Below are 9,758 nucleotides of genomic sequence, written 5' to 3' on the forward strand. Positions count from 1 at the left end.
ATATTCTAACTAGACAATTTAACCTATAAATACACTCAACTATTACAACCCATCTCAATAACAAATGTAAAAACCAAATATCATACATATCATGAATAAACTCAAATCCAAAATCATATATTATGTTAATCAAATCAAACTTATATCCAAAAATCAAATTGTGCAATTTTAAACTACAAAAATTAACAAATTATTTATTATCCTAGTACATATAAGTAATGAAAAAAACTATAAATGTCTAGTGTTCTCGTCCTCGTCCTCGTTCTCATCATTAGCTTCATCTAGTTGATCAGGAGGCTATGCAAAAATTCCCTCGCCAGGAGGCTATGCAGAAGTTCCCTCGCCAGGAGGCTATGCAGAAGTTCCCTCATCAGGAGCTGATGGCTGGCTGCTTTGCCTTTGACTCACGAGCTGAATAAGTAAATCTTTCACCTGTGAGAGCTCAGAGGAAATCCGCACGTTTTGCTCACGCAATACTTGTTCATTATCCTCAAGCTCCTATAGCTTGCATCTGAGATCAGCCATTTCATCTTGAAGATCCTAATTTTGCTGAGCTGATGTAAAGGATGTACTAGCAGAAGACTTGTTTGGGAAGAAAACTAAAGCCTGTGATCCAAGACCGTACACCCTTCTTTTTTTCTCTCCACCTACCGCCTCAAAATATAACTGAGCCTCATCAATGCGAGATGCCTCAGTACTGTCATTATCTGTCTGTGATGCTTGCTCTTTCAAAGTAAGAAAGAGGTCCTTAAAAAAAATACCATGTGGTATAACAGTATAAACTATAAATCAAATAATTTACTATAAATTTATTTAATTTCTCACATGAATGGCTTTTGAGCGTGCATCAACAAACTCTGAGGTACCCTTCTTCTTATGAGTAGCCTTAAATAACTCATGAGGTAAAGGATCTCTGCTTAGCCTTTCACGCTGCAAGTTAAACATAAATAGTAATAACATGCTTGAATATAAATTCACAACAAAGTGGATAAAATTTAAAGCATTTGAAAAAATTTAAATAAAAATTGAATACTACATACCATCTGTTGTTGATGCATATATTGAGATATGAATCCTCCACAATGTCTTGATGGGACAGCGCCTTGCCCATCTGTTTCACTCTTTCTGTTGTTTGAGAATTTTTTGCATTTGTTTTGATACTCAGTTGCTCCCCAGGCGGATTGCCATGCATCCATTACTCCTTCTGTCAGTGATAGCCTTTTCTCCTTCCCATTCCTTATGCTACACATAAGGCTACGATAGTGCTCAACAGCTTTCTTTTTCCAAGCTATCTTCATAAGCTGTTATATTGCCTCCTCCCACAAGAAGTGTTTCTGTAATTACTCACAGTTAGTGACAAATAATGCACAGTAAAAATAAACACATGTATTGTCAAATTTGTATTACCTTAAATTCTTGCCAATAGAATTCTTTAACCTCTTCTGGTACATTTTTCCAACAAAAGCCATTTGCTACTAACTTTTCCTTGAAGATCAAGGTAATCCGCCTAGCAATCGGATCAGAAGGCTTATGCTGTAAAAGAATAATTGAAAAAATAATTATTTTGAAATAAGCACAAAAATTAAATGCATAGTTAAAAATACTTATAAATTTTACTCATTGAGTTTACTAAGGAAATATGTGGTTTGTGCTCTGTAGGTCCATAACTACCAGAAGCAGATGTAGATGTAGCCGTAGATGCAATAGGTGGCAAACCTATGGGAGCTGAGGCAGTAGCAGATATGTGCACTGAAGCAGGAGTGGATGATGCAGCACCCTGTGTGGATCTCTCACCCTGGTCTAGTCTAGGAATCAAAACAGTGTGTTGTACTAAATCTTGATTGATATTTTCTGATTCACTTGTGTGGACACTACCCCTGCCATGGTCTCCTCGATCCCGTGATGAAGATCCACGTCCTCGTCCTCTCATCCTGTACAAATTTACATTAAACAAATCTTATGTAGTTAACATATTTAATAACTGAAAGTAAAAATAGATATCAATTATGTTATACCTCCTATTCACTATCTACATCTAAGTCATCATTATTATCATCATCATCATCATCATCTGTTTCTGTTACTATTATAGTTTCTTCTTCATCATTTTCTTCACTATCAGCAATTTCAATAACATCTCCAGATGGATCATTCAATTGTTGTGTTAAATCATCAATTTCTCTAATTATGGTAGTGTGTTCCATTTCATCTTGTTGAAATGGTTCATCAGCAAGTTGTGTATTTTCTTGTGTTGGAAGTTGAATTACATAACGTGCTTTGACTTTTACAGCAGCCCACCATTCAATTTTATCTCGCTTTAGGCTAGGATACGGAGTATATATCACTTGTATTGCTTGTACTCCTAGTACAAAAGGTTCATATCTATTAAAAGATCATTTATGATTTACATCGACAAGTTTATATTTACTATGGATCTTTGTGCCTACATTTGGAGTGGGGCCAAACCAATTGCATTTGAAAAATACAACTCGCTTGATTGGAATACCTGGATACTCCAAACGTATAACTTCAAGCAATTGTCTATAGTAATCGCTCTCTTCGCTGCTATAATTTGACCCCTTAATACACAACCCACTATTCATAGTTGCTCTACTTGCACAGTATGACTTTGATTGAAACTTATATCCATTCACCATATATCCATTGTATGATGTCACACTTCGTAAAGGACCCTTTGCAAGCGATATGATAAACTTATTGGATATGTTACTGCACGAATCATGAGCAAAATTGTTGAACCATATAGAAAATTCGCTCTCCAATTTGATGTCAATCTGAGAATCATTGACCAACGGATTATTTGAGTGTAATTGATCAATGTAAATGCTGAAAAAACCTCAACTCCATTAGAGGGGAATAACTATAGCTAAAAAATGAAATTCCTTAACTTTGCAAATAAACAACCAGAAGTACAAGTCTAATATTTCCATAAAAATCTAAGAGCTAATAAGCCTTCAAAGCTAATCACCATGTTTCTAAACTCTTGCCAGCTATAAGAATAGCCAATGGGCTAAAGCAGACTAGTATCGGCTCAGAACCAGTGGTTCTGTTCAAAGGTTCAAGGATAAAAAAAATTCAGGGTCCCCTGGTCAGTTTGAGCAACTACAATGGTGGAAAATTTTTCCCTTTTTTTTAAAAAATTTTGTTGAGGGGAAAATTTTTCCTCTTTTTTATTTGTAATGAATGCTAAACATTTTAAACATTAGCCCTTGTTATTGTCATGCTTGTTAGGCTTTTGTAATATTGTATTCTTTTCAATGGCACGTCATCTCTTACTTTAATTTCTTTATCATCTTTATTCATTTAACAAGTTAATGTTCATGTTTGGCCTCTAGAAAGAGACTTAATTATAGGTTATTTTATAAGATAATTACTGTGTAAACAGATAACAAATCCAGAAAAGAACAGAACATAACCAATGAGGCAATAACCAATGGCCCCACATAGTTGCATGCTTTCAAAAGGGCTGGACAATATTCATAAATCAGTCTCCATATTATTATGGTAAGGATGCCATTGACACAAAACTTACAAACTAAGATGACTAAATCGCCATAAGGGTTTTAAAGAATCCAAAGTTAACGTACTGCCAGATTCAAGCAAAGACACACCACTCTGCCTAACCTCTTGTCATAACCAGTTTGGGGAAAACAAAATTCTCATAGGAAAAAACCAGAGATCTACTTCTGATGCTATGTAGTTCCAAAATTATCACCAATTATATGACTCCTCAACAGAAAAGTTATACTTTGCGGGCTGCATATTTCCAAAAATATCATCCAATAATATGAACTTCTGAAGAGAAAACCTGCATTCTTGCAGAACAACAGCACAGACACTTCATCAAGAAATTCATATCAATGGAAATTCTTTAAAAAAATTGTAGTCCATAGCATCCAAGGAAAGGCATAATACATGCATAGGTACTTGACAAAATTCATATCAAAAGAAATTAAGAAGCGCGTCCCCGGAACTCCGGCTTCAAAGGGTCCGGGGAGGTTCATCTACTGTAGTGGTTTCACTCAAAGAAATTGAAGCCTGCAAACAGAGTATGAGCAACCTCAACCACTATCCACGTCCCCTTCATTTCTTTACTAATTCCTTCTTATAACTTGGAAAACAAAATCAGTCAATGTGATATATAAGGAATCAATAACAACAATCAATCAACAGCAAATTAGAACTATGTTGAAATTCCCTGAAATGAAGTAAAAGATATAGGAGATGACATCAAAAGTTAAAAATAAAAAAAGAAGAAGAAGAAGAAGAAGAAACAAGCAAACCACCAGAATCAATACAAAACAACGAGGTCAATGCATCTTCCTGACAGCCATATCAGGCAAATCTTCAAACACATCAACAACAACATACCTACAATACATCAATTAAGCATAACCCACAAAAATAGTTTATCATCAAACAAAAAAATTTTCAACAAGATTCTCTTTATTATTATTATAATATTATAATATTTTCCTAGATATATCTTCAGACTTCAGGCATATGGGGATGCATCTAAAGCAACTCCGACACACCCAACCGACAAATCCAGAAAAGAACAGAGCATAACAAATCATAAGGGAACACATAACAAATCCAGAGTAGAACAGATAGTCATAAATCCAGAAAAGAACAGAACATAACAAATCATAGGGGAATCAATCCAGAATAACAAATCCAAAACATGAGCAGATCTTTTTTTTTTTTGAAAAATCCAAAACACGAGCAGAATAACAAATCCAAAACATGAGCAAAATAACAAATCCAAAATAACAAAAGTAAATCTTAAAGAATGAAATAGAGTACCTGGAGAATGGGAAATGCAGATCTTGAAGAAAAGAATTCAATAATAAACGAGCAGTAGCTGTGATGTACCGATGGGAGGGGAGAGGACGACAATAGTGCCTTCGAGAGGGAAGCAGGGATGTACCGACGATGATGGAGGGAAGTTGGGATGTACCGACGACGACGATAAATTTGGGCAATGTACCGGCGACGATAAATTTGGGCAACGATGTCAATGGGTCCAAGAGGGAAGCTGGGATCGATGGGAGAGAATTAGGGATTTTGTTAAGGAAAGCTCATAAATGTGAATCACGGGAAGGGAGAAAGAGGGAAATCCTCAAATTAATAATTTTACTTTAGTAACGGATTTAATCCGTTACTAACTGATAAGTTAGCAACGGATATTACAATCTGTTACTAAAATACGTAAACAAATTACATTTCAGTAACGGATTTGGATATTCGTTACTATACAATGAAAATCAAAACCATTTAGTAACGGATTAGTATCCATTATAAAAATTAGTAACAAATTAGTAACGGATTTGGCAATCCGTTACTAATTTGTTTCCTACACTAATATCCGTTACTAATCCATTATTGTTTAGAAACCGATATTATCCGTTACTAATTTCCGTTACTGATCTGCTTTTATCTTGTAGTGTTCCATGTGAAAGTTGTAGATTCAATTAAGGTTCTTGGATATAGTTCATCATATGCGTCGATCAAAAAGTTAAATCATAAAATTTTTTGGTATATTTTGCTTCCATGTATATTGATAAAGTTTCAAATATATGGCAGGTAGATATTAGTTTTGATTATGTAAATTGTAAAACAGTTGTAAACTATACTATGTATGGATTTAGTTTAATTTTGAAGTTGAGATTGGATAATTGTAGAAGTGATGAGTTGCAAAAACTCACAATTTTTTCCTCATTTAATTCCTTGATTTTACTGTAATTTTGATATAAATATTTAATTTTAATTTGAATTTTGATTTTGGACAGGTTAGTGAGCAGAAGTTGAGAAAAGAAAGAAAAAGGCTGAATTAAAGGATTTTTTTATACTGGGAGGCTACAACCTTGATCAAACCTATAGCACGCAATGGGGAGATAAAGATAGATTTTGCCACCTAAGCAAGGATAAGATCAGCTTCAAATGGGTCAAGTTGAATCAAATTCAATCAGATTAGGATAGGGATAAGATTAGGATAGAGATAAGATAGAATGAGTAGATTTTATTTTAAATTATTAAGTTTTATCTTTTTGTGCCTATATAAAGGCTTCTAGTATTAAACTTAGGAATCATATTCTACCTCTCACTCTCATTTCCTCTCTTGCTACCCCCCATTCTCTTCTCCATTTTTTTTTTCTTTTTCTTTTTCTTAGTTGTTATAATTTTATTATGGCCATGAGTGGCTAAACAATTATTTTTCAGTTGAAGGTTAAATTAAATTGAGGTTTGTTCAAGTTGTGAGGTTATGCACTACAACTCTCTTCATCTTATTTTTATTTTCTACTAATTTTTGAATTCGAGGAACACTACCTCCATTGTTGTTTTCTTGAGAATTCAAGGGGCCCATTGAATCTCTTGAGAAGACAACATATTGCTAATTAATCTAATTAAATCTGTAATTGTTTAATTGGGTTAATAATAAGTAGCAATTAATATATTAGTTTATATTAAGAAATTAGTAGATTTGATTTAAATAAAACTCGTATTTTTATTGATCAAGTTTGGGTTATTCTCTCTTAATGCAGTTGACTAATTAAATCTACACGCGTATTGGGGTTGTTAGTTAACTAGGAATTAATTTAAGCGCGAAGCGGATTAATTTATTCATAAGGAAGAATTGGTGGGATTCGCGTGTTTGACCACTATAACCAAACAATAGATAATAATATGAATTATTTTTCTGACCAATGATCATCTTCAAAACACCTCAATTTGATTACCTTCAACTGAAAGATTTAATTAATTATTTGTTTCTCAATTTTCAATTACATTATTTATTTTTTCTTTTAAGTTTATTTTTATTAACTTGCCCAAGGCAAAATCACTTTCATAAAAAAATTCTCATTCTCACTTTTTGAATTAAACTATTCTTCTATTTCAAATTGGTCATCTAAATTAAACAAGATTAAGGTCTCTGAGGAATCGATACTCACTTACCCTGTCTATAAGTTCTTGTCAATTGAGAAAAGGGATGTAAATTTTAAATTGACGGATTCGACACCCGTCAAATTTTGGCGCCATTGCCGGGGACCTCTAACAATTTGTTTTTGTTTTTATGACCAGATCTGAAAATAGCAGGATTCAGTTTGATCCAGAAATTGAGAAGACTGCCGCTGAAGAGCAACCCCTTTGCATCACATACCCAATACTGAATGCACCTTTGGAATTACGAACAGGTATGATTCATATGTTACCAAAATTCCAAGGCTTGGAGAATGAAGACCCTCATCATCATCTAAAAGAGTTTTATGTGGTTTGTTCAAGTATGAGACCACAAGGTATAATTGACGAACGGATAAGGTTGGTAGCTTTCCCTTTCACTTTAATTGAATCTGCTAAGGATTGGCTCTACTATTTGCCCTCAGGTTCAATCACTACTTGGGTGCAAATTAGAGACTTATTCTTAGAAAGATTTTTCTCAGCGACCAAAGCATCATCAATAAGAAAGGAAATAAGTGGAATTAAACAAAGAAAATATGAAACTTTACATGAATATTGGGAAAGGTATAAGAAATTAATTGCAAGTTGTCCAAAACATGGAATCACTCCAAAACAGCTTAACCTTCACTTCTACGAAGGACTTTTGCCATTAGAACAAAGGATGATTGATGCTGCTAGTGGAGGTGCCATTTCAGAAATGGAACCTGAAGAAGGTAAAACCTTAATCTCTAAAATGGCCGCCAATTCTAAACAATATGGCCAAGAAGAGGACATTCCAAGGAATGCCAATGAAGTAAGTATTGCATCTTTAGATTCTAAAATTTCACAACCAACAACTGCAATTCAACAATTGGCTGCAGGGAATAATGTACGAACTTGTGGCATTTGCAAACAAGCCAACCATCCCACAGATATGTGTCCTATCCTTCAGGAAGAAGAGCAACAGGTAAATGCTATTGGAGGGTTCAATGAACAACAAAGGAAGTATGACCCATTTTCAAGTACCTACAATCCGGGGTGGAGAGATCATCCAAACCTTAGTTATGGGACTAGACAACAGAACTTCCAGCCTATAGCAAACTATCAAGCTACAAATTCATGTATGTCTTTAGAAGACCTTGTTCAATCCCTTGCTAATAGCACCCTTGCTTTTCAACAGGAAACAAAATCGAGCATACAGAATTTGGAGAATCAAATGAGCCAATTTGCTATATCAGTGAGCAAGCTGGAATCTCAAGGGAAACTGCCTTCCCAAACCATCATACCAAATCCAAAACAGAATGTAAGCGCAATTACGCTGCGAAGTGGGAAGGAGTTAGAATCTGCCAGCCTGAAGAGGCTTGCCCAAGGCAGTAAGGCAGACCAGAAGACAGAAGCAGAAATAGAGATTCTAGAAGAGAAACAATCCGAGAAATCTGAGGAAGAACAATCCCCAATGCAGGTAATACGTCCACCTTTTCCCGAAAGATTTTCTCAATCAAAAAGAGAAAAAGAAGAGAAAGAGATCTTGGAGATTTTTTACAAAGTCTAGGTAAACATACCCCTTCTTGAAACCATAAAGCAAATACCCAGGTACGCGAAATTTTTAAAAGACCTTTGCACTAATAAAAGAAAATTGTATGGGTATGAAAAGATTAAAGTAGGGGAGAATGTATCAGCTGTACTCCAAAGAAAAATTGCACAAAAATGTAAAGACAAAGGCATGTTTGCGATATCATGTAAAGTTGGAAACTTTGAAATCAAGAAGGCAATGTGTGATTTAGGAGCTTCCATAAATATTATGGCTCTGTCAGTTTATTTGTCTTTGGATGCAGGTCCTTTGAAACAAACAGGAGTTACACTCCAACTCGGCGATAGATCAATAGTTTATCCTAAGGGTATGTTGGAAGATGTTTTGGTCCAAGTGGGAAAATTAATCTTCTCAGCTGACTTCTTTGTCTTGGATATGGAAGATGACAGTTCATCCAACTCTACAGATTTATTACTAGGAAGACCATTCCTCAGCATAGCTAGAACGAAGATCGACGTGCACGAAAACACACTTTCAATGGAGTTTGATGGAGAAGAGGTAAAGTTTAATGTCTATGATGCAATGAAGCATTCTGATGATAATTTTTCTCTTTGCAGCATAGATGTAGTTGATCCTCTCGCTCAAGAAGCCTTTGAACTAAGCAAGAAAAATAAATTGGAGGTGGTTCCAACTGAAAACTTGATATTGGACTGCCTTGACAATAGTACATCTAAACTTAATGAAGAAATCATAGAAATAATCCACTCATTGGACACTTTGAGCCATAAGGCACCAGAACTTGAGTTAAAAATGCTTCCATCTCATTTGAAATATGCATTTTTGGAAAGTAATAACACATTTTCAATCATAATCTCCTCCAAGTTGAATCCTTTAAAAGCAATGAAGTTAATTTGGGTGTTGATAGAGCATATTTTAGTCCATATTATCATGATCTTATTGATGTTTATTTGCACCTATTATACCTAGCTAATTTTGTGGTTTTAATCATGTTTTGCAAATATTAGGTGTGAAGAAACAATTTGGAGAAAATGCTCTTAAAAATGCCAAAGAATGCCAAAAATCAGCCACCTTCGGAAGCACTTTCGGAAGCCAAAAATCAGTCACCTTCGGCAGCACCTTCGGTGGCCGAAAGTCGAATCCAGAGACGAAAGTCACCTATCTTTGGCAGCACCTTCGACCGCCGAACCTTCATTCTAGAGCCGAAAGTCTAGCCTCCAAAACTTACTTTAGGAGGCCGAAAGTGCCC

General features: G+C 34.9%; 1 protein-coding gene across 1 annotated transcript; it reads right to left on the reverse strand.

Annotated features, from left to right (window-relative positions):
- Nucleotides 1–351: 351 nt before the first annotated feature.
- On the reverse strand, nt 352–1,930 carry LOC110607729. The gene is made up of 6 exons (XM_021746909.2): nt 1,631–1,930; nt 1,408–1,533; nt 1,041–1,301; nt 826–930; nt 652–747; nt 352–498 (listed from the first exon to the last, which is right to left on the reverse strand). Exons 1-6 carry the CDS (start codon nt 1,928–1,930, stop codon nt 352–354), a joined length of 1,035 nt encoding a protein of 344 aa, XP_021602601.2.
- Nucleotides 1,931–9,758: the final 7,828 nt, after the last annotated feature.

The sequence above is a fragment of the Manihot esculenta genome, chromosome 1 (assembly GCF_001659605.2).
Source record: "Manihot esculenta cultivar AM560-2 chromosome 1, M.esculenta_v8, whole genome shotgun sequence".
Classification (NCBI taxonomy): domain Eukaryota; kingdom Viridiplantae; phylum Streptophyta; class Magnoliopsida; order Malpighiales; family Euphorbiaceae; genus Manihot; species Manihot esculenta.

Excerpts from the sequence above, each read along its gene's own strand:
- LOC110607729 (XM_021746909.2), bottom strand. The coding sequence starts at position 1,930 with ATGAGAGGACGAGGACGTGGATCTTCATCACGGGATCGAGGAGACCAT. Across the intron at positions 1,534-1,630 it reads ACAAACCACATATTTCCTTA|CATAAGCCTTCTGATCCGAT; the intron begins GTAAACTCAATG and ends ATTCTTTTACAG. Across the intron at positions 748-825 it reads CACGCTCAAAAGCCATTCAT|GACCTCTTTCTTACTTTGAA; the intron begins GTGAGAAATTAA and ends ATTTTTTTTAAG.